The 24959-nt window shown below is 42.8% G+C and overlaps 1 protein-coding gene across 1 annotated transcript; it reads right to left on the bottom strand.

Moving 5' to 3' along the window:
• Positions 1247–24959, bottom strand: LOC8056894 (DExH-box ATP-dependent RNA helicase DExH14). Its single transcript, XM_002465605.2, has 49 exons — positions 24699–24959; positions 24541–24593; positions 24225–24393; positions 23390–23837; positions 23248–23313; positions 22357–22461; positions 21966–22265; positions 21413–21529; positions 21253–21312; positions 21038–21109; positions 20830–20946; positions 20581–20742; positions 20216–20281; positions 19969–20121; positions 19811–19894; positions 18720–18794; positions 18519–18650; positions 18393–18458; positions 17781–17846; positions 17528–17650; positions 17113–17262; positions 16594–16806; positions 16349–16504; positions 16047–16271; positions 15869–15970; positions 15699–15779; positions 15530–15610; positions 14838–15041; positions 14637–14753; positions 14148–14270; positions 13958–14047; positions 13741–13866; positions 8249–8311; positions 7982–8070; positions 7477–7567; positions 6336–6485; positions 6049–6240; positions 5833–5898; positions 5604–5759; positions 5377–5520; positions 4959–5026; positions 4705–4870; positions 4553–4615; positions 4212–4307; positions 3926–4093; positions 3644–3817; positions 3005–3151; positions 1914–2045; positions 1247–1590 (listed from the first exon to the last, which is right to left on the bottom strand). Exons 1-49 carry the CDS (start codon positions 24803–24805, stop codon positions 1510–1512), a joined length of 6255 nt encoding a protein of 2084 aa, XP_002465650.2. The 5' UTR covers positions 24806–24959; the 3' UTR covers positions 1247–1509.

Below are 24959 nucleotides of genomic sequence, written 5' to 3'. Positions count from 1 at the left end.
CTGAAGCTGGGACACGTGCAGCTTTAGGTGTTCCATTTCGCTAGCACAGAGGCACTGAAAAGTTACCCCTTGTCCCTTGAGGAATGAACTCGTGGTGGACCATACTATACAGTCGAAATTCGTTTGCGGTTTGAGTTTTGAGGCTCGGTCAGTTTGCGAGGAAGAAAGAAACTAGCTACTGGAGAATTTCAGGTGTAGAATAATCAGATTTCTATTTGCTCTCCTGTAACTCATTCTGGCCTCCTTCAGAAGTCTAGCACAAAATGAAAGACTTGTCCCGTTCGTCGGAGGTAGCAGCTTGCACCGCTCAGCTGTAAATTGCTGTTACCGGGCCTATTCTCTCGATCTGTTGGGTAGTCGAGACATTTGCAGCACATTTCACGCGATGCAAACACGCATGCTCCTATTGGGTAGTTGGTTAACACATATTGGGTAGTTGGTTAACACATATACGTCATCCCTATCCATAATGGCAGTTAACATATACTCGCTCCATTCATTTATCTCCATCTAAACAATTTTTTTAATTCAAAAATCTCTTTTATATTAGCTTAAGATATGTCTGTATTTATTTCTCTTTTGCTACTTATCACTTGCCTGTATTTATTGCCATTTTGCTGCTTATTGACTTTTCTTGCCTTTGACTCCTCGTATGGCCTTAGTCCACAATGATTAAATACAAACTGAGTGCTTTTACTCTGCTCCTTAAGAGAAGGCTAAATCGATAGATATAAATGAACGGAGGGAGTACGTGTACTTTCATTCCCTTCTACAGTTGTAGCAAATTATTTACCATTTTTATTTTTCAATGCACATCTCTTTTCTTATGCACCACATTTTTTTTCACTTCTTAATTTCCATGGCCAGAGATAAAACAATAAATAATATAAGACGGAGGGAGTAGAGGATAAGATCTATCAGCCTAGATATCTGTAAGAATTACTTGTGGGTTTGAGCTTATCTGTCAAATCTGTCAACTATTTAACAATATTTTTCTCTCACAATAAATCAATGAACATTACTTTCAGCCGCTTTTCTACCGAGCGAACAGACTCAGTTGCTGCATTCTTATTCAGGACACTCAACAACCAAATGTTACATTACTACCCATGTCTCTGGTCTGAAAATTCGTGCCTAAAAACATTGTTCGCTGATTTATTATGAGAGAAAAACACTGTTGGTTGACAGAAAAAGTGCGGCTTATAAGACAAACGAACAGGCTCTCAATTTTTTTTTGACATTCCCATATTGTGAGTGGCTACACGGTGCCACCATCTTATATTGACAAAAAAAGGTGTTGGTTCTCATCCTTACTTTTTGTTTGGTAGGGGGAATGAAATGAGTTGATCTACAACCATCACATCGCTATTAAATGATATGTAAGCATGAGCACCAGGGATGTAGTCATTCCAACAAAATTCCATGGAATGAATTCATGACAGGATCAATCTAGGATGGGCTGGTTGCTCAACCCGTACAAAATGTTACAGCCCAAACTGAACAAAGCACTCAACCCTTGGTGAGATGCTCAAGATAATACTCCAAGTCAAAACCTAGGTAGCAATCCGACACCAAAATCAGCTTCGTCTCCTGAAATAAAATTACATCGTCAGAACATAAAAGAATCAGCTTCTGTCTCCTGAAATAAAATTACATCGTCAGAACATAAAAGGGCGATGCACAGATCTCAAAAGACATGTGAGCTATCACAGATTTCATGGTCGAAACAAGCTATCTCAAGCATACATATTTATGATATTTACTGTTAATGCAACAGACTAACAGGATTTAGCAGGATTCAATGGGTATCCCAACAAGTAAAAAGTCAAACTGTGTAGTAATAGAATCAGCTGTGTAATAGATGTCTCAGGCACTGCACAAGCTGAGCATATATCCTAACAAAATTCATTTACCTGTGCATCGAACATCTGTGGCAATTCCATGCGAGTATTAACCACCCGATCTGCAAAACTAATTCTTTTCAGACCATACAGCTCTGAACTTGTAGCATTCCCTAGGACTAGCCACCAAGCTTCTTGTTTTGCCTACAGAAAACAATCAAAAGGTTAAATGCAACACAACTTTTGAAGTTCAACGATACATTAGTTGGGACAGATCAAACAGCAAACCACTAAGCTGAAGAAATCAAACTTTAATAAGGTTATCATACATAGTTGCAAGTTCCAGCAACTGTCGAAAGCAGCAATGTTCTTAAAACATATATCTACTCGAATTTTAGTACAGTATAGTCATCCAGTAAGGCTATTATCACTACTAGTGGGCGATTCAACTGAGATTTCTAGCATTACAAAGCATTCTTTGAAAACTTTTTTCCTTGAATGGGAAGGAGAGCTGTGTATATCATTATATTATATAAGAACACCCCCGCCCCCGCCCCCTCCCCGACACACGCACACTCAAGTTTTCAGGTTACATTCACGCCTTTGGGATAAAAAAAGTTCTGCACTACCTGAAAAGTTTTATCGGTTTGTGCAAATTTCTTTTGCAGCAGTGCTGCTGTGAATAGGTGGGGCAAAGGGTTCGGGGGTTTCTCGACCTGCATGAGAACTTCTTAATGCGATGCCCGGGGGCTGTCACCCCCACAGGCCAGTCTATCCTCAACTCCAAGAATGCTTGGAGCCAGAGCTCTCCTACATAACCCAATTGCCAACAGATAGGTGACACATTTACCAGTCCAACCAGTTGACTTTTTCAATTTATCTGTCAACCTAGAATGCTGATACACAACATGTACTGTTTCAAGTCAGATCCCAAATGGTCTTCCTAACTTATCAAGACCTGGGCAAAAGTTTTCTTCATTCTGAATCCATTTTAACAATTTTTTGTGCAATACCTCAAACAATGAGCTTACTATGTCACATTTCATCATTGCATCTATTCTCATGGCAAACTATTTAGATACTGACCTTGGGAAATTTATGCAATACCTTAAACAATGGGCCCACTATGTATCTATTCTCATGGAAATTATTTAGATACTAACCTTGGGAAATCTAGGGGCAAATGCTCTTGATGCTGAACGTCGTGAATTTTTCAATTGCAATCTGATGTTTAAAGTTGGAGGTTTGGATCGCTCCTGTTCATTACGAAGCTTAACTTTCACATCAACACGAGGGAAATGTTGCAGATCCTGCACAATGAAATATAGTAGTCAGGAGAGTAATAAAGCAATGATCATATGCATTCAGAAGTTTGACGGAAATATACTAAGAATGAGGTTAATTAACACGTAGAAACGGGGAATACTGGTAATGAGGTTAACACATACAGAAACATATAATCAGACAGTACAAAATTTAAAGGAAATTGAAAGTGCCATGTAGAAATTAAATAGAATATGTAGAAAGTCATGGACATTAAGAAGCGCCGGTCCCTGAGATCAACATAATAACATTGAATATTATTTGGGGCCTAATATGAGTAACATGGCAATCTAGGGAAAGAATAAGAACACTGGAACCAGCTTCTTCTGCTTGCATTTCCTTGAATAATTCAAGGAGACTGGATAACGATGGACAATTCAGAAATTTACAAACCACTTTATTTTCAAATAATATCTAAAACCATTTAGGGAGACAAATTATGCTCACAAATTTAAGTGTGAGAACTGAGAAAGTAGCACCTGATACAACTCTGACGCAGAAAATGGTTGAAGTAGCTTATGCAATTCTTCACGGGAAAGAACCAGCAAGGAGGGGACTGTTGAGACTCCTCTACCCTTGAGATGATCTAATATATCACCATTCATGGATGGCAACATCCAGAGGGATTCATAATCCCTCTCAAACCAGAGACCCTAGCAAGGTAAAATAGAAAAGCTGAACCAATGCGATCCTCCTCCAATACAGGATTTAGACTCGTTTTTATATATTTGAAAAAGAAAAACTGATCCCATGCAATTCACCTGTATGATCATCTGCAAGAGATGCATGCAAGTCAATGCACTCGAAAGCCATCCACTATTGGCGCATACATCAATCATCGCCTGTATGATACGTATGCTCTGATCAAGAACTGATTTCAAGTCAGTGACATAGTCACTTATTGGCAATTCTGCTCTGGAGAAATGTGCCTGCAAGACAGAAATAGAAAAAAAAAGACAATTACCATAGCATTGTGCATCAAATACTATCGAACTGAAAATACTGCTAAAGAAAGAACATTTCAATCATATGTTCAACTCCCTGTACCTGAAAGAGTAAGTTGGCTTTAACATGTGGATCATCAAGGTGGTGTTGATCAACTGGATACGGGACATTTCCACTGAGTATTCGATTCAAATTATCCTGAATCAGCAAAGAGCATAAGTGCAAAAAAGATGAAAGCATGACAAGAACAAGTTCAGGGTGAACTAAGGTCAGAGTGCATTTTAGGAATTAGCTGTATGAATTTCAATTCCTCTCCTTAATCAATACAGTGACCTCATCTTCGGAAGGAGAAAAATTGTTTTGACTTCAATTATCTATGAACAGAAGTTGAATAGTGCTTGTTTTATTATATTATTATAATAAATAAAAGAGGGAAAAAACACCTCATTATGCCGCACAGGAAGCTCATCAAATTCTGCTGCAGCCGACAGTATGTGCACAAAGACCTAGCAACAGAATCAAAGCTATTCAATATCTGCCATTCCGAATTAACTCACAAACAATTAACCAAAGAATAATTAAGGTCAAAACTTACTTCCAATGATGTGTTGGGGCCAATATTTGACCCAAACATTGAAACAGTGAGGTAGCTGAGGTAATACTGTGAAGCTATTTTCCCCAAAATCAAGTACTTTACAGAGTGGTCATCCACTTTTATGCATCCACTGTCCTCAAGATCTTCAAATGTAGTTTCGACTAACCTGTTTGGGCAAAATGGGAAAGGCATATCATCGATTTGTTGTAAAGAGAGTCAAGACCTATGCTTAAATGAAACTCCTCATTCCCCACCTTGATAGATAAGAATTCAATGTGTTTGTTTCAGTATCCTCCAATCCATAATAGGCCGGATTAACAACCTGATATGTAGCAATAAATCATGGTGAACAAGACAAAAACATAGATTTTACGAGATGTTTTTGTCCCAGCTAAATGTCATCATGCCGTCTTAGCAGATAACTTTGACAAGCCACAGAATTTAATCAGCAAAACAGTAAAGACACTTTATACATTGTTTGTTGAATTTTTGCCATCATTGTAACAGTCCTGGTTTTGACCCTTATTATTTAGAAAATGTACCAACCAAACAGACATTGTGAGGATGAAAACGGATCTGAAGTGTGTTGAAGATTACGTATCCAGAACTTTTAGCCGGTTGAGTGCAGGAACATAAAACAAAGTACTGAAAATAGTTTTGCAAGATAAATACCAATCTGCGATATAGGTAAGTCCAGGTGAGATAAATAATCGCCTCCTCCTTGTTGCTGATGGTGCCAGAAACAATTTCTGCATTTATGTGGTCATGCAAGTGCTCCCTCAGATTACTTTCCACAGGAAATGGTTCGTAGAGGAACTGAAAATTATATTATTTACTGTTAAACTCAAGATAAAAGATGCTTTAGATCGTCCATTAGAAGAGAAGGAAAAAATCGTGACCTTCTTGTAAAAGCTCTTTTTTGGTTCATGAACAAGAATAACAGCTTTGCCATGCTGGTCATATTGCGGCCGACCTGCACGACCCATCATTTGCAGAATATCTGTGATATCATAATCTATGTATCTTTTTGTTTTCCCATCATAGTATTCAGTTCCCTACAAGATAGAGATTAAATGAGTTCACAAATAAATCACCACTGAAGACAGAAAATGCAAGGCATTATGTCACCTTGATTATGACCAGGTGAGCTGGAAGATTGACACCCCACGCCAATGTGCTGGTACATACCAGCACCTGGAAAAATGTCAAGCAGAAAGGTCTGTCTAAGTTTTGCTCAAGTATGCAACTAGCACAGAACACAGCTTACAAGAGAAATACTTAACCAGCTAAGCTGAAATATTAGAAATACACATAAAAGGAGAAGGCTATCAAAGCAGAACACACCTGAATCTTATTGTTTGAAAAAAGCTCCTCAACCAAGGTTCTGTCTCTGTCATTTAAACCTGCATGATGCAGACCTATGCCAAATTGCAGAGTATGCCTCAAATTACTGTCAGAAACTTGTGAAAGAACCATGTCTAGAGAGTTGTCCGCGATGCTCAGGAACTGCCTTGGTTTTTCATCTGATGCTGCAAGCTGCACGTAGAGCACATTAAACAGATAAGATAGCAGTAGTAGTAATGTCTACAGTTATACCCATCTAGTAGCATAGATCCAAAGTAGAATTCCACCTGAATAATATCAAGAGCTGTAAGTCTTGTCTGTCGACGTGATGACACAAAAATGAGAACGGGTTTATTGGGTGAATGAGTGCATATGGCTGCATAAGCTGGTTTGTTCATGCTATTCATTCTTGGACAATAGAATTTCCCAGGATATCCCTGTCAAAATAGAAAAGGAAGCATGGCGTTAGGATGCAATTTTTTCTTATGTTGTCATCCACCAAACATTTTCCTCAAATGCTGTGGTAGTGTCTTTCTCTGGTGGGGAGAAATATCTTCTAAGCACAGGCGCGGATATAATCTGTGAAACCAAGGGTGTGCATATTTTAGTTCTTCTAAGCACAAGGGTGATATACTTAGCATATAGATGGAAAGCCTTTAGTTTGGCGCCGAGCTAACTGGCCAAAAGGAGTACAAGGGCCAAAGCTTTAAAAAGGCATCATGGACTTTTCATGCCATTAACTGAGTTAGATGTCAAGAGCGGTAGTGTAATGTTTTCCAACACCCACCTTGTTTTACAACGGTATTTTTGAACTCACGACTTTTGTGATAGTATTTACCAACTCAAGCTGTTTTGCAATGGTATTTTCCTAATGCGCTCTTTACCTTTTGTGGCACCTTCTATCACAGAGGAAGCTAGAAGCTTACTGCCATTTTCATCCATTCACTTTAGATTCGATGACAAAAATCTTCACCGATATCACCATACCTCTATAGCGTCGATCCTAAATTCCTAATACCAAAAGGTATATCTTGGGCACTACCTATCCTACCAAACTAACCACTCCTTCATGTCTAGTATCACTGAAGTCACAAGTCACAACTCATATGCTCAGTTTTGGTTCTACTTTGTTTAAACCTTTCTAGTCTAAGTTTGGCATCCACAACTCTATTTCTTATTAACTCCCATCCTACTCTCATCATCTAGCACCACATTTCCAGAAAAGACAAAGTATTTCCTTTGTGACCTCATCCCCCATAAAAGTAAATTGTTCAGGAGAAATAAATGTAACACTATAAGGTAGTGTGCAGAGTTTTTCCAGCAAAACTAGTTAATGCAACCAATATCTGAGGAAACTAGTTCTACTGGGCAATGTGAGCAATATGAATCAGAATAGGAATTTGCAGCAATAACAGAAATCCTGCTTACCTGGATATGCACTTCAAGAGGTACAGGCCTCACACTAGGCTTGAAATTGAATAGACCATCATCTGTAACGCCCAACCAATCTGCTAAATCACTGAAATATATGTGAAAGATGGAAGAGGTCAGCTAATAGAGCAAAAGTGCCACAGTGGTAACGTAGGTACACACAGTACCGTGATAACACCTACGATTCTCAAATACATTATGTGAGAATAGTGCTTCCATTCATATGCTAGGGAAATATTTTGCATTTTATTTAAAGAGATTGAACATAAGAATCGATATCTATACTGATACAGCACTGATCAGGATTTGCGTGTTTCCAACGGCCAGTGATAATCCAGCACCAGTGACCGCTCATGCTAACTGTCATGACTCTCCTTGCGGTTCGTGGACCAAAAAAATTGATGCTAATGCTATGATGCACACAACATAGCTCTATAAACTTATCAAGGTGTTGTATATTAGGGGGGAAAACTGCATGCAAAAGCATCACTTCAAAGCATACCGAGCATTTGCTAATGCCGTTGATAAACCAACAAACCGAATTGAGCGTTCTGTTTGTGATGATATGTATCGCATTCTTGATACAATGACCTGAAAAACAAAAAAAACATTATGATAAACATTGATAGAGAGATCAAAGTTAAAACAAAAAAGAACAAATACAACAAAAACATATTTATTGATGTATATCAGTAGACAAAATGATATATCATGTCATACTGATACAGTATAAGCAAAGATATTATTTTATATGTGCCAGAAGGGTTACCTCAAGGATGGGTCCACGGTCAGCTCCCAGAAGATGTATCTCATCCAATATCATGAGCCCAACCTGTCAATAATCATGTAAAAAAAATCCAACACTAAAATGAAATTAACCTATGATATATTGTTAGAATTAATTATGTATTTATTGTACTCCTAGTCCCTATGCGCCACCTCTGGCTGCGCAGGCCCTTTGGGCTGCCTCTATCTGCTATATATATGTGTAATCACCCCTGTAATCCTAATCAAGTCTTTTGTCTATTCTCTAATATGGTATCAGTCTAAACACGATCCCTTCCGCTCCCTCGGCGCCCGCCTCGCACCGCGTCCGCGCGGTGCCTCGTGCCGCGCCCGCCCCATCGGCTGCTGTGCGCGCCGCCTTCCCGGCCGTCGCCGCGCCCCCATGGCCGCCACCTCAGGCTCGGCCGCCTCTGCTGTGGCCGCCGCAACGAAGCTCCGCGACGAAGCTGCCGCCGCCGCCCAGAAGCTCGAAGACGAAGCCACCTCCCTCCGCTCCTCCAACATGGAGCGCAGCCTCCAACTCCAGGCGGAGGCGGACCTCCTCAAGTCCGCCGCCGCGGCCCAAGACCGTGTCCGCGCTGCCGCCGACGCCCTGGAAAAGGAGCGCGCCCAGGCGGACCTCCTCGAGCAGCAGGCCGCGGACCTCCGGGAACGGCTTCGCCCCGAGCCCCGCCGTGATGACGACCACCATGAAGAGGACGACGCCCGCTCCTTCTCCTCTGAAGCTGCTGCCGTCACTCATCTCCACAGCCAAGCTGCCGCTGTCCAGAACATCAAGAACCTCATTCCCATTGTTCTGGACCTCAACTCCAACTACTCCAAGTGGCGTGGCTACGTTCTGCTCATCCTCGGCCGCTTCGCTTTGAAGGACCACGTCCTCAGCGACGCCGCCCGTCCTGATGATCCGGCGTGGGCTCGCATGGACTGCGTCGTCGTCTCGTGGCTCTTCAACACCATCTCCGCCGATCTATTGGACGTTGTTCATGAGCCCGACGGTCTATCTGCACGGGCGGCATGGCTCGGGATCGAGCAGCAGTTTCTGAACAATCGCGAATCCCGTGCCATGCTCCTCGACGTTGAGTTCCGCACCCTCACCCAAGGCGCCCTCTCCATCGACGATTTCTGCCGCAAGATGAAGGGTATGGCGGACGCTCTTGCCGACCTCGGCGAACCTGTTCCAGATCGCACGCTCGTCTTGAACGTGCTGCGCGGTCTGAACGAGCGGTTCCAGTTCATGGCTCAGCTTGTCACCCGCCAGAGGCCGTTCCCTTCGTTCACCGACGTCCGCGCTGACCTGCGCCTGGCTGAGCTGAACATGACGCCTTCTTCGGTGGCTCCCTCGGCCCTTGTCACTTCAGCGCCCCGCAAGACCAACGCTCCCACGCAGGCATCTGCTCCTGTCCTCCCGCGTCCTCCTCAGGCAGCCGGGCCGACCAGGGGGGCCTCGCCTCCCAACAACCGTGGTCGCCGTCGCCGCGGCGGGCGCGGCCAAGGAAACTCCAGTGGCTCTGGCTCGAGCCCTGCTCCACCAGGCAGCACGCAGGGTTCCACTCCATGGCCCTCCTTCCTCAATCCGTGGACCGGGTCCATTCACATGTGGCCCGGTTCCACCCCTGGTGGTCATCATGGCCCCCCACCTCACGTCGGCAGCTCGCCTCATCAAGCTATGGCGGTTGGCGCACCCCCGACGTTCTACCCCCCGGCGCCTGGGGCGTACTATGCAGCGCCTCCACAGGCGCCCCCTCCGGCTTGGTCGCCCTGGAACCCGGAGTGCCTGGCCAACGCGTTCAGCACGGTCTCCCTCACCCCTCCCCCGAACCCTTCGGAGTGGGTCATCGACTCGGGTGCCTCATCGCACATTGCTGCGAATCCTGGTATGGTCACCATGTCCCCTACCTCCTCCTTTCCTTCTTCCATTGTTGTAGGGAACGGTGCCACTCTTCCTGTTGTGGGCTCCGGCTACTCAACACTCCCTGGCCCGTTCCGCCTCAACAATGTCCTTGTCGCCCCCGACATAATCAAAAATCTTCTGTCCGTTCGTCAATTTACTTCCGATAATCTTGTTTCTGTTGAGTTTGACCCACTTGGTGTTTCTGTGAAGGATCTTCGTACCAGGAACCTCCTCCTTCGCTGTGACAGCTCGGGCCCTCTGTACACCCTGCAGCTTCCGTCATCACCTTCCGGTTCCTGCGCCCTCGTTGCCACTCCTTCATCAACCACTTGGCACCGTCGTCTCGGTCACCCTGGGTCATCTACACTCCAGCACCTCGCCAAGACGTCCTCCATTGTCTGCAGCAGCACACCCGGTGATCCCTCCCTGTGTCATGCTTGCCAGCTCGGACGCCATGTTCGCCTACCATTTTCTTCTTCATTTTCTAGAGCGTCCAAAAAATTTTGACTTGATACATTGTGACTTGTGGACGTCACCAATTGTCAGTGTATCGGGTTTCAAATATTATCTAGTCATTATTGACGACTGTTCGCATTTTGTTTGGACTTTTCCCCTCAAGCTAAAGTCTGATACTTTCACTACTCTTTCCAATTTTTTCTCGTACGTGCTCACGCAGTTCGGTTGCACCATCAAAGCTGTGCAATGTGACAACGGCCGTGAGTTTGACAACTCTGCGTCTCACGCTTTCTTTCTTGCCAAAGGTGTATCCCTTCGCATGTCTTGTCCCTACACCTCGCAGCAGAATGGCAAGGCCGAGCGCATGCTTCGCACCGCCAACAACGTCACTCGCACCCTACTCTTCCAAGCATCCATGCCACCCTCCTACTGGGCCGACGCTCTCGCCACCGCCACCCACCTTATCAACCGTCTCCCCACTAAAACCCTTAACATGAGCACCCCATTCTTCGCCCTTCATGGCACTCTCCCTTCTTACCATGATCTTCGAGCCTTCGGCTGCTCATGCTACCCTAACCTCACCGCCACCACTCCCCACAAACTCGCCCCCCGCTCCTCGCTGTGCGTGTTCCTGGGGTACTCCCATGATCATAAAGGCTACAGGTGCCTTGACCTCACCTCCAACCGGGTCATTATATCTCGCCATGTTGTTTTCGATGAAACAACATTCCCTTTCAGCCTTCGCCGGCCCTCACCTCCTGCCCACGAACTTGATTTCCTCACTGATGATGACTCTCTACCAGCTGTTTTCTCACCCCCTGCAGGTACTGTACCAAGGGCACCCCCTCCTGGCTTCATGGCGCCTAGATCATTGGGCGCCTCCCTGCCTCTGCAGGCCCCGGCGTCCCCTGCTCAGGCGCCCCTGCCGGCGCCCCCTGCACCACAGCAGGTGCCCGTGACGACTCAGGCGCCCATGGCGGTGCCCCCTGCCCCGCAGCAGGCTCCTGCACCTCAGGCGCCCCCGGTGGTTCCCATGGAGGCGCCCCCTGCCCCGCAGCAAGCCCCTGCCCCGCAGCAGGCTCCTGCGTCACAGGCGTCCCAGGTGGTTCACTTTGAAAAACCACCAGTGGTTCATGTCTACTCCCGGCGCGCCCCTTCTCCCAGCACGCCGCCGCCACCCCCGTCCCCCGCCGGGGCGCCTCCTCGTCGCTCCAGCATGGTTCCATCTCCGTCGTGCTACGTCAAGAGTGGTCCACCTCTTCCACCTGGAGCTGTCCCCATTCCCCCGGTTGCCAACACTCATGGCATGGCAACCCGCGGAAAGATTGGGTACCGGCAGCCTCGCCTTGCTATGCACACAGAGGCTCTGTCTCCTCTGCCACGCTCCTGCCGTGATGCTCTCTCCGACCCTCATTGGCGCAAGGCAATGGAAGAAGAACATGCTGCCCTCATGGACAACGGCACCTGGGAGCTTGCTCCCCGGCCAGCTAAGGCAAATGTGGTCACCGAGAAATGGATCTTCAAACACAAATTTCATGCTGATGGTTCTCTGGACAGGTATAAGGCTCGTTGGGTACTTCGTGGGTTCACTCAACGCCCTGGCATCGATTACGATGAGACGTTCAGCCCCGTTGTGAAGCCCGCTACTGTCCGCACTGTTCTCACCTTGGCTCACTCTCGGGACTGGCCAATTCACCAACTTGATGTGAAGAACGCTTTCCTTCATGGCACCCTGTCAGAGACGGTCTACTGCTCTCAGCCCACAGGATTTGTTGATGCTACTCTTCCCAATCATGTATGCAGACTCAATAAATCTCTATATGGATTGAAGCAGGCCCCGCGTGCTTGGTACAGCCGGTTTGCCTCCTTCTTGTTGTCTCTCGGATTCACTGAAGCAAAGTCAGACACCTCTTTGTTCATATATCGCCGGAGCACTGATACAGTTTACTTGCTTCTATATGTGGATGACATTGTCCTCACAGCTTCCACCGAGCAGCTCCTCCACCGTGTGATTGCAGCTATGAAGAATGAGTTTGCTATGAAGGATCTTGGCCCTCTGCACCATTTCCTTGGCGTGGTTGTTCACCGCACCAAGGACACTCTTCTCCTCTCTCAACGGCAATACATTCTGGACATCCTTGCCCGTCATGGCATGAGTGACTGCAAACCTTGCTCGACCCCGGTTGACACTTGTGCCAAAGTCCCTGCTGCTGCTGGTTCCCCTGTGGCTGACCCCACCGCCTACCGCAGCCTTGCAGGTACCCTGCAGTACTTAACCTTCACAAGGCCCGACATTGCCTATGCTGTCCAACAGATTTGCCTTCATATGCATGACCCCCGGGAGGTTCACCTTACTGCTGCTAAGAGGATTCTTCGGTACCTTCAGGGCACTATTGGCTATGGTTTGATCATACCCCGTTCTGCACCCACACAGCTCATTATGTATACCGATGCCGACTGGGCTGGCTGCCCTGACACTCGCCGCTCCACCTCCGGATATGCTGTTTTCCTTGGTGGCAGCCTTGTCTCTTGGTCATCCGAGCGGCAGCCAACAGTCTCTCGGTCAAGCGCCGAGGCTGAGTACCGCGCCGTCGCTAACGGAGTCGCTGAAATTTCGTGGCTGCAACAACTTCTGCAGGAGCTCCACCACCCTCTGAAGACTGCATCCCTTGTCTACTGCGACAATGTCAGCGCCGTCTACCTCTCCTCCAACCCCGTCCAACATCAGCGCACCAAGCACGTGGAGATCGATCTTCACTTTGTCCGTGAACGGGTGGCCATTGGCGCTGTTCGTGTCCTCCATGTGCCCACCACGTCGCAGTTCGCTGATGTCTTCACCGAGGGTCTTCCATCCTCCGTCTTCACCGACTTTCGCTCCAATCTGAACGTCCGCTCTACCGACGATCAGCTTGCGGGGGGGTGTTAGAATTAATTATGTATTTATTGTACTCCTAGTCCCTATGCGCCACCTCTGGCTGCGCAGGCCCTTTGGGCTGCCTCTATCTGCTATATATATGTGTAATCACCCCTGTAATCCTAATCAAGTCTTTTGTCTATTCTCTAATATATATGATCTACAGAATGAGGGAAAAAACTAAATAGCTGATATATGAAGGACAGGTCTAGACCTTCATAACGTAACTTCTGCTATGCCAATTTCGACTGATCCCATCCCATTTTTCAGGGGTAGAAATGATGATGTCAGCTGATAATAGGGCCATCAAATCTGGAGTGAAGTCACCAGTCATCTCAACCTATTATCAGTTATGAAAAGTGTTACTTCAGTTAAGATGACTGTTTACTTTTAATGTACCAGAGAAATAAAAGATATGGAGTGCTCTTTACCATCTTCTTCCCAAGCTGAGTTACAAGGCGTTTTCTCCAATCATTCATTCTTTCTCGTACTATAGCCTTTAGAGGAGCAATGTAAACTACCTAAAACAGGTAGAGAAAAGGCATTAAATTGCCAGCATGCCCCCCCCCCCCCCCAAAAAAAAAAAAAGGTTTCACATTTTTTGGAACTTAATAAACAAACCTTCATGTCTGGTTGTGTATTGAAAAGATGGAGCATTGCAAGTTCTGCTGAAATTGTTTTGCCACTTCCAGTTGGAGCTCCCAAGAGTACATTGTTATCAGTGTGATAAAGAACATGAAAAGCCTGAAAGAAGAAATTTAATAGTTTACGTACAAAGAGCAAACAATTCAGCAATGGTACTAGATGTGTTTGGGCATTATACAACACAAGAGATGCATACAATAAGCATCCTGTGAACTTAGAAAAAATGGATGCATCTTGAGCATTTGGTAACTTTTACTTGATTCTTCAATCTATGTTCAATCAAGAGTACATGTTTTCCCACAAACAACTGACTACTATATAACTATAAAAAACCTGATAATCCCTGGAACAGTTGCATAACAAAAAACAATTTGGTTGGAATAGTTTAAAAGTTTAATTACAATCCCTATCATGCAGATAATGGCATTGGCACTAGAATGAAAGATAACTGGGTTCCAAAGGCACCTGAGTTTGTATTGGATTGAAATGGGAAAATCTGTACAGATCCTCGTACGTTTTGTTGCCAAGAGCACTCAGTGGAAGAGGCTTCAAGTCCAAAAGCTCAGTGTGTGTTATTTGTGTCTGCATGGGCAACAGGTGCAGCATTCAGTATATAATAATGAAAATAAGCATTATGGAGCATCAGTAAGCAATTGTTCAATTCACCTGTGGCAATGTCAGATTATGAAAAGAAACGGTGAAGAGTGTCTCAGCATGTAACCATGAGTCTGAGATGGCACGTATATAGTACTGTGGTGGATGAGGTTCAAATATTGGTACATTAAAAGATATCTTTGTAGGTGTTCCTCTTGCCATCTTCTTTGTTAATGTGAATAGCTCTGAATGATAAATGGTATCATTTTCAGAATCCTGGAAAATAAAATGTTATTGTTACTGACCAATGCATGCCTGCAACAGGAATCGAATACAAAAAGTTCAAATGTGAAATCTTTTTTTTTTGAGGGAATACAGCAGGGGAGGCCCCCACTGTTTGCTTTATTAATCAAAAAATAAAAGGACAACACTGTACAAAAAATGTGAAATCTTCAAAGAGAAGGTGTAAATTTATACGACCATTAAAAAATTGCAAGCACATTGCACTTTATGTAAGAGGTTCCTGAAGATGATGACATTTCTATGCATTTGCTACCAATCTTTCAAGTTTGTATAAGTGTTTCTCCTAAAAAATTTAGAAGCAAAGCAAATATAATTGCATTCTACAGACCCTAAAGAAAAGATAAGAGGAAACAGTCTCTTGAAAAAAAAAATCGTGGCAACAAGATAATAAATATGGTGAAAGACAGATGTAAATTTTTCCCGATCTTTCTGACATAACAACAATACATGTACACACACACCTCAACAATGATCCACCATCGTTCTGACATGCCATGATAACGATCTTTCCACACAAATTCAGGAGTTATATGCAGGTCCACCTACAGCAATATAATGAGTGGTTGCGTAAGAGTATATCATAGAAAATCCTAAATTGGCACACAATACTTAACTGGAACAAGCTCTTACTTTAAGAACTGTCCTAGTGATTGGGCTCACGGTTGCAGAAAGGTTGACATATGGGAAGTATCCAGCGTATTGCTTAACCAACTTCAGCAAGAGGATGTTAATCTCATTAGTAACAAGTAGAAGAAAAATACTGAACAACCATTAAAAACACCTGTTAAACCAAGGCATACCTTTCCCTGATGAGAAAACCGGATCAAAGCTCCAATTTCATTTTCCTCCATCTCATAAAGATGATCCAGATCAACATTTCTTTCCTCGAGTTTCCACAATATCTAATTCAAAGAGGAAGGATTACATTTCAAAACAATGGAAACACAAGTAGTGATATTGTGATAATTGGTAGCAAACCTGAGGAGAAAGATCCTTATCAAACTGCCTAAGTGGATGGAGATGGGGCCATATCTTGCGGTCCACGGCCTTGCAATATTGTAATAATAAGGATGACATCTCAGACCATCCCCGACGCAGACAAATCTCAAATAGTGCCCTCATAATACGTGCCAAACTTTGACTAATGTATTGAGCATCAGAATGTAAAGAGGAACTATCGATTGGAGCACGGGAAATATAAACCTGAAAATTGATCAAATACCCAAATTAAAATCTTCTTAGTTAAAATTTAATGGGGAGTTTCAGTCCTCAGGAGTAACCTGTATGAGAATTGAAATTTTCCCATGTTTGTCAGTCGGCCCACCCTTAATTTCCAAAGGGCATGCTTTCCTGGCAAGGGTTTCTAATTCATCTTGTTCTTCTTCTCTTACTACGATATTCTCAAATTCAGAGGAATGGGCCACCATAGTAATCAGCTGAGGTTGTACCCAAGCAGGTCAGTAAAATGTCGCAAGCATCACAAGTTCCGAACAAACATATGAAAGGGGGTAAACCAAGGACATACCTCACTTTCACTCATGTGACGCCGAAGCATCTCATTGTAAGTCTCAACACTGGAGTACTGAAGGTAAAAGTGGCTTGCAATTCGACCAAGTTCAGTGCAGTAGAAGTTACCACTCTTTTCATCAAAGCGCATCATCTTAGCTTTGTCCAGTGCACGTGCAGCATCAATAATAAATGTTCTTTGCTTCGCACCCATAGAAGGATCTCCCATAACCTTAATAAAAATACGAGATAGAGATTAGAACTCAAAAATCGTCTTCAGAACTCAATGGAGAACATCATGTGAGCAATGAAGCACCTCAGAAAAGAACAAAATCTCATTTGTGACATGATAAAACAACATTTATTAGCATACAGAAGGCCTGTGTACTTCTTTTTTGAAAGAAAAGGCCTGTGATACTTCCATATATACTGTTTGCCACTTTTTTTTTAGTGAATGTCAAAAAACTCATACTAAAAGATGCATCCTTCTTAGATAAGTTAACATCACATAGGAGTGAATGGTGGGAGAAAAAACTACCTCTTCCCAAGTTATCCCATACACCAGAGGATTAGTCTTCATCCTTATAAATAAGTATGTATAACCAAGCCAGGTACAAGCCTCCCTGACATTTGTTACAGTGCCCAAGGCAACCTCAGCATTTAAATTATCTTTCAGAGATCCAAGGAACTGCAAGATTACATATAGTTAACAACAATACAACATATTAAATTGTAGATCAAAAGAATATATAAGAGACCTTTTTTTTTTCAAGACTTGAGTCATAAGAAGGGCTACAATAGTAAAATAACATAAAACTATTAGGTCATATGAAACTTGCTCTATTATACAACCACCTAATGTTAGGATCACCCCTGGATTATGATCTTAATTATTTACCCCAGAGCTGAACAAGTTTCATTATTATGTTAGCATAGCATCCTGGTATGCTAACCTGGCTCTCTATTGGAAGCTGACTTGTCAATAGCCTCAAGTAATAAGCCAATTTGTCATGTGTTGTGATAATAATTCCTTCGCCACTTTTATCAAACTGTGGCCTTCCAGCACGTCCAAAGATCTAGCACAAAAAAGAAAACAAATGCATGAACATCAGAAACATAAGACTGTTTGGCTGAAGAAATGAACATAATAGCACAGAAATTTTACTTAAATAATAGCACATAATTATGACAGGTTCAGATAGGCACCTGCATCACATCAAGCATCCCCAGATCTCGCCATCCACCAGCTTTAGGATCATATAGCTGTGTGCCCTGTTGTTGGGAAATGGAAATATATTATTTTATTCAGCAACGTGCGGTGCATAAAAGAGGCACAGACAATTGGAAAAATGCATGTTCTGGAGTCGCTGGAACAAACAATGATGTATCCAACAAACATAAGGTTTGTGATACTCATCCATCTTATCAAACCAGTAAGATAAACTAAAAGTAATTCACACAAAACTTGAGGCTTTCAGTAAGCCCATCCAAATGAGATTATTACCTGCCAATGTTGATCCCAAACTATCTTCAAAACAAGTGGTAACTAACAACACTGAATACCAAGATGTATTTGTATTAAGGCCAAACTACAACAGTAGTTGCTAGATCGAACTAAACAGCATAGAATCCTGATACATGGACAGGTATTAATTTCATCCTAAAAATATTAAGTCAAGTGATAAGTTACGATAAACTGCTAGTGTTTATTTCTTTCAATTATCCAGTATTGCCTAGATGCACCATCAATTATACACTTATGTTTAGAATTTTTTATTTTAGAATAGAGCAAAAAATAAAGCATAGACATATACTGACCTTTATAACAACTGTATGAGCTGGTAAGTTTACTCCCCAAGCCAAAGTTGCTGTACAAACAAGGACCTAAATTGAAAGAAGTTAGCACAAGACTAGAGAATACTCTGAGCATGCAGAAATACTTACTTTCAAAAGCCCGTCACCAAACAAGCGCTCCATCAAACTTCTGTCAGAACGCATCATTCCAGCATTGTGTATACCAAATCCAGATTCAAAAAATTCAACAACTTCACGACTTTTTGCTTTACTAACATCTTTCTGCACCCATTAAGAATAAGTAAATCACTACATCAACGGTAAAAATGAAACCATAGGGTAACCTTATACCTTGATTAATGGAAATTGAGGATGATCTGCACTTGAAAATAATTCCAATTCACCTGCTTTTGCTGCTAGGTCAATCTAAGCAGCATGAAAAAATAATGAGAAACTAGAGATTATCTAATTAGTCAAGACATATATCCACATCACGAAAAAGATACCCACGAAAGGACCTCAAATCCTGAACGATGTCTTATGAAACAAAATCCATCAGCTTAATCTAAGATCATATTGCCATTTCACCTTGTATGATAGAAGTTTATTAAGGAAAAAGAGTATAGCTGTGGCATGCTATTTAAAAGAGGCATATGAGGTCCATTATACCTAGTGCCTCCTTGATTTCTGCACATGACGGTTGTGGATTGTGAAATGGAGGTACATTAACATGGGATAATATATCTCCCTCCACTTCTGTCTGTTTGACCACAATAACAACCTAACTCTTGATTTCCTCAATGGAATATTTTGAAATGTTTTCCTCCAAAGCCATTAACAAATATAGCAAAGCGAAGGGAGTAGCTCAGCCGATCAGATACTTCTAACCAAGAGTACCAACACGCTTTTAAAATATAATTTTTAAATAAATAAGAAAATAAGAAAATTCAACACATTTATTAGTCAGGTCTGTATGTGTTATGTGAGGTGTTGTACATCTGGGTTTTTCTTTATCAAATGACATGTAGGCATGTAGCTCTCCTGCGTGTTCAAAAAAAAAAGATGCAAGGGGGTTCTTGGATATATACATGTATCAGGTATGGCATAAGAATCCTTAAACTCGACCTGCAGGGGAAAGACCACCCCCGTGGCATTGCATTAAGAAGAAATTTCTTGCATGCAGGATGAGAAACACCCCAAAGGCCGGCTACCCTGGTCTTTCACATGCCTGCGGCCATGTGCATCTTGCTGAAAGTGGCTCAGGTGGTTAAATGTACTAAAGCTCCCGTGACCAAGTAGGCTACAGCCCCATTCACATGGCATAAGAATCCTGATAAACAGTAAGACTCGCGAGACATGACATAAACAGTGAACCAATATTGTAATTCTACTACTATCAAGCAATTACGCGATGCTTCTCACAAGGAAAGTATAAGACTTACCAGGGTTCTAGCAGTTTTCCCAGTATCCTTGCGGGTATGAACAAAAACCAATGCTTGGTGACCTTGCTTAATGGACTCAACAACCTGTCAATTTGATGTAAGATATGAAGGTACAGATGCAGAAATCAAGAGAACCATGCTATTCAAAGAGAAAAGACCTTCTCATAACACAAAGTATTGAATAGTTCACTTCTCTTTGTGTAATCCCTTTCACTGATCCCAATGTACTGCTGAGCAAGAGGAACTGGACGATAGCTTGAGTCAAAAAAGAAAAGGCCAGTGTCTGGATTAACCCGCAAAAATTGTGCAACCTGAAAGATGAGAAGTTCCATGATATTACTTATTCAAAGTTGAATGTTGAGATATTCGTATATACATGATAGTTAAGGTAAGTAGGTAACAGACCTCTAAGTAGGTAGGCAGGGTAGCAGATAGGCCAACAATGCGAATCATTGATTGCATAGACTCAACCTGTTGCATTCAATCAATTCATAAATATGGACTATAGGTAACAAAACCACATGTAAAGGTAGACACGTCTTTACTTCTACGTTTATTCTGCCATGACTCTTGAGATCATTAATGCACAAAAAACTACATATATAAGTAAGATGTAAAACAAGGATAAACATAGTGTTATCAGTGCCAACAGACATATAATTTGAAGTAAAAGCACCTATATTTCATCCCATCTCTACAAATTATTAAACTGTGAATTCTGCCAACACCAAGGCAGAGAGAAGATGTTCCCTTTTTGTGTAAAAACTTACCTGGCGGAGAGTCCGAGCTACTAGCGCCTCAATTACTGAACCTCTATCATCATTTAAAAGGTGTACTTCATCAATGATTATCAGCTTAACCAGCATTGAAAGTGACATGTCACTGCTTTTACGTGTAATAACATCCCACTTCTCAGGAGTAGTCACTATCATCTGCTTGAAGCATGAAATAAGCAAAGCTCAGAGTCACTAAGTTAAAGAATAAGATCACAGAAAAGAATAAAACGAGGTAGAGCATACCTGAGTTTCTTCAATCTCATTTTTGGTCAACTGCATATCTCCTGTAAGTTCTCTAACAACCAGGTTCAATGGAGATAATCGGCGACTGAATGTTGCTGTTACCTCTGCAGCCAAGGCCTAAATAACATTTTGTGTGTGTAAAATGCAATGGTTCCCAAAACATCCAAACATTACAGATGCAAAAAGGTAATTTAAGGGAGAAGCATACCTTCATTGGAGCAACATAGACTATCTTAAACTCATTTTTATGTAAAATGCCATCCCTGAAGTGCTGTTTAACCTGTAAAAGAAATGTGTTGATCCACTATCCAAGATTCTATCCCAATGATTTTATCAATAATAAACAAAAATCTCAAGAAAACAAATATAAACTTGTCAAAATTTGTAAGGTTTTGGTAGAGCTTGTTCATGGTGTTGGTATACCTCATGAAGAACTGCAATCATTGCAATATTTGTTTTCCCAGCACCTGTTGGGGCACAAACCTGAAAATTTATCCAAGTTAGCTGTGATAGCAGAAGACAGTAGTTAAAAAGAGGGGGCGAGTGAGGAAATATTGAATAGATAGTGGATGCAGTTACGCACTAAAATATTCTCATTGGTGTAGTATGTAGCTTGGAAAATACGACTCTGCACACGATTGAGTGACTTGTATCCCTGGAAAGCAGCTTGAGCGAACTCATCTAATTCTCTTATTTCAATCTGGAAAAAAACAAAGAGAACTCCACAGTTATCAACAAAAAAAATCCAAGTAATGAACTAATGATGAACAGGCACAGCTAAGTCAGTCCGATGTTACAAACCTGTTAATGCTAAAAGAAAGATTGGAAAGAGGGTAGTTATAATATTATTATAATATTATATGTATATACAAATGCGATGTTTTAATATCCACAGATAAAATCAATATAGTGAAACAGAAAAATGTTATGCAAATCATTGGTACTAGGTTTCACCATTCCACGTTCTAAGGTCACTATATTAAAGAGATCTCAAATTAGAAAAGAGAGGTCCAGAAGAAAGAAAAATCATCTTAAAATTAATATAATGCAGGACTTATCATGTCATCAATTTTAGAATTTAGAGATATAAGCTATCACATATACAGAGGAGATAAGGGATGAGACCATATGCCTACCAGCTTCTCATTGGGTTTCAGTGATGCTGTTGGAGTTGGTGGAATCTTCACTTCTTCATACCCCTTCATATGTTTCCTTGTGGTTCCTTGAGGAAGGGAAGTTACTGTAAAACTATCCGACCCTTCTCCAGTACCAATCACGTCATCAAATGGCTTCTTTCGTTCACTTGCCAAAAGAAGGGATGAAAAATCATCGACACCAATATCGCTATTGCCACTGTCTGCACCACGCTTGCTACGTTTTTCCTCTTTCCTCCTAATCTTATCAAGCTGGCGTTCAGACTCTGTTTGTACAGTTACCTGGAGGAATATAAGGTGAGACTTCATTTCATAATCTAGCCAGGTATCCACAATACATGAAGAGATAGCCAACACTACGAAGTTGCCATACCTGTGTGCCATAAGTTGGCATCTTTGGTTGATTACCTGAAGTCATTTTCTCAGATTTCAGTATTGATAATCCATGTTGAATTGCATCTACTAGCTCTTTCCTATGCTGCAGAGCATGACATAATCAGATTATATACAATTACTATCTTTTTCTCGAACAAATATTCCATTGATGTCATATGGTACAGAAAGCACATAAATAAATTCTTAAATAATGCAGCAATGAGGCGGACTTCATTACCATGTTATTGCACAAAGAAATAACAGCGCATTCTATTAATCGGTCATGTGTTTCAACTTTTCTGGAAGAAGGATGTCATAATTGAACTATCTCATAGTGAGCTCTCAGTTTGAGCCTCACCCTCAAAGAATATTCCAGGTTAACTGTAGTTCCTTGGATCCTTATATCATGGTAAAAGCAGAAGCATGCAAACTAATGAAGAACCAAAGCAACAAAGGATCAGAGTTAAAGTCTGAATCCTTAGTTGACTGCTTTCTATCTTTATAATACAATATGGCTCTAAAGCGTGTTTTTTTTTTGGGGGGTTGGGGGGGTGCAACATTTATGAAACAGACAAGTTTTTCTTCTAATTGGTACAAGAAGCTATACTGATTCTGGTGCTCTCCTATACATTTCTGATTTCTTCCCCGGCCTATCTGATACCCGAATCCTGGCCATAATGTAACATCTGCACAAGCAGATGGCTTATAGGTTTTATGTAAATTATCATGTGATGTCTACCAATAATTGAGTCTCCTAGGCCTTGTTTGTATTCCAGAAACAAGTTACAAGCATGCAGGACTAAGAGGAGCAACACAAACTGCACAGTGAAGAGTATGAAAGAAATATATGCAGAATAAACTTTAAAAAGAAGACAACAAGGCCCCTTACCAAAAGAAGATCCTGAACTATTTCAAAAGCAGTGTCGCCAACCAGGTCCAACAGTTCACCAGCTATCTGCAACAAGGGATCACCAGATGATTGCAGCAACAAAAAATAAAACAGAGGCAATTTTCAGTACAACGTTAAAAACCTCATCTCCTGCTTTATTTGATAGGAGTACTCTGCACAAGGTCATAGCAAGTTCATCTCCTGAGAGCATCGAGCCACCACTTTTAGTTATCAAAGCACACTGATCTTTCAGCCACCTCAAACTCACAGAACCCCTAACAGCAGTTGAATGACTAGTTGTGGATGCGCTCCAAGCATCATACTGCCCTTTTTCAAATGGACCACTGCCCAATTCAGCACTTTCCAACGGTACGTCAAGAGAAACATCAACAATGAAACGGGCAGGCGGCTTGAAATCGAAGTCTGCTCCAAATTCAGTTCTATCATTTTCATTTACATCATCCGCTATTCTGTGTACAGACTCATGGGCACTTGCTCGTTGAAGGGAACCGAGCTTCTGAGATAACTGAGATAGCTTTTTCAAAACTGAGTCTTGTACAGTGTAGCCCACAAGGCTCTCCAACTCATTCCTGATGAGATATAAACCATGTAAGTAGTACGAATCCAGCAAAATGAACTCAAACTTACACCATCCACAGGATACAGAAAATCAGGCAGAAAGATAGTATTCTGAGAAAATGATGTAACACAGCTCAAAGGATTTGCAAACACTTGATGCAACCAGCCTATTGCCCAGGATATTATAGCCATCTGCCATCTAAACCTCGGTAATTTACTACTACCAGTGTGTGAGTGAGCTTTTTTCGTTTTAAAATTCCAATGCTTTAAGAGCTCCCAAGTTGCAATGCATAGAATTGAACCTAGTTTAAGAGCACAAAAGCCAAACGAATTACCAAGTTTATGAGCCGAGAGAGAGAGAGAGAGAGAGAGAGAGACGTGGCATGTTTGTTTGCTACCTTTTGGAAAGGGCTCTTTCGGCAGCAACATACTCCGTGTCATCGCCACCAAATAGGGTATACACAGTCTGAGCAACTTCATAGAGTTCTTCAGACACTGCCTCTCCGCTCAACAACTCCACAACAGCCCCGATAAATTGTTTATACGCCTGGCGCACTTCGCTGGAAGCTGCAACACAGGTTGCATTTCGACCAATGAAACTAAAATCAGAATCACAGGCAAGCACGAAAACACCCAGAAGGGGAGGGTGGGGAAGGCCAAAACATCACAGCTCTAGGCTCTAGCAAGGGAGCTCGAGGGGTTTGGAAACCTTACCATCGTCCCAACCAGGCACGATTTTCCGCGCGAGCTTCCACTCGTCATGCGGCCTGCGGAGGTAATGAACAGCACGAAATCGTCAGGTTTCCCCCCGCAATGATTGGGTTGGGACACGGTGAGGCACCAGCGATTGGCGGAGGGGGAGAGAGTGGAACCTGGGGAGGGTGAGCGCCTGGAGGGCGCTCTTGCGGAGGAGGTAGGCCTGATCGGCGTCGTAGCGGCCGCGGAGCGCGCTCGTCAGGCGCGGAAGCGGCGCGAGCATCCCGGAGTCGGATCGCGGCGCGCCGGCGGCGGGAGTTTTGGTAAATGAAGTTGGGGAAGGACTGGTGATGAAGTTGGGGAGGCGATGGCGACGCGGCTTCGGGCGTGAGCGGATGGCCTGGGCCTGGCGTTCTGTTTCGATGGCACACCGGCAA

Source organism: Sorghum bicolor, chromosome 1 (genome assembly GCF_000003195.3).
Source record: "Sorghum bicolor cultivar BTx623 chromosome 1, Sorghum_bicolor_NCBIv3, whole genome shotgun sequence".
Lineage (NCBI taxonomy): Eukaryota > Viridiplantae > Streptophyta > Magnoliopsida > Poales > Poaceae > Sorghum > Sorghum bicolor.
This window is presented reverse-complemented; position numbering and strand designations above follow the sequence as displayed.

Coding starts and splice junctions, on each gene's coding strand:
- LOC8056894 (XM_002465605.2), bottom strand. CDS start 24,805: ATGCTCGCGCCGCTTCCGCGCCTGACGAGCGCGCTCCGCGGCCGCTAC. Junction 17,263..17,527: donor AGCTTCCAATAGAGAGCCAG/GTTAGCATACCA, acceptor GTAATCTTGCAG/TTCCTTGGATCTCTGAAAGA. Junction 5,027..5,376: donor CTTACCTATATCGCAGATTG/GTATTTATCTTG, acceptor GCTACATATCAG/GTTGTTAATCCGGCCTATTA.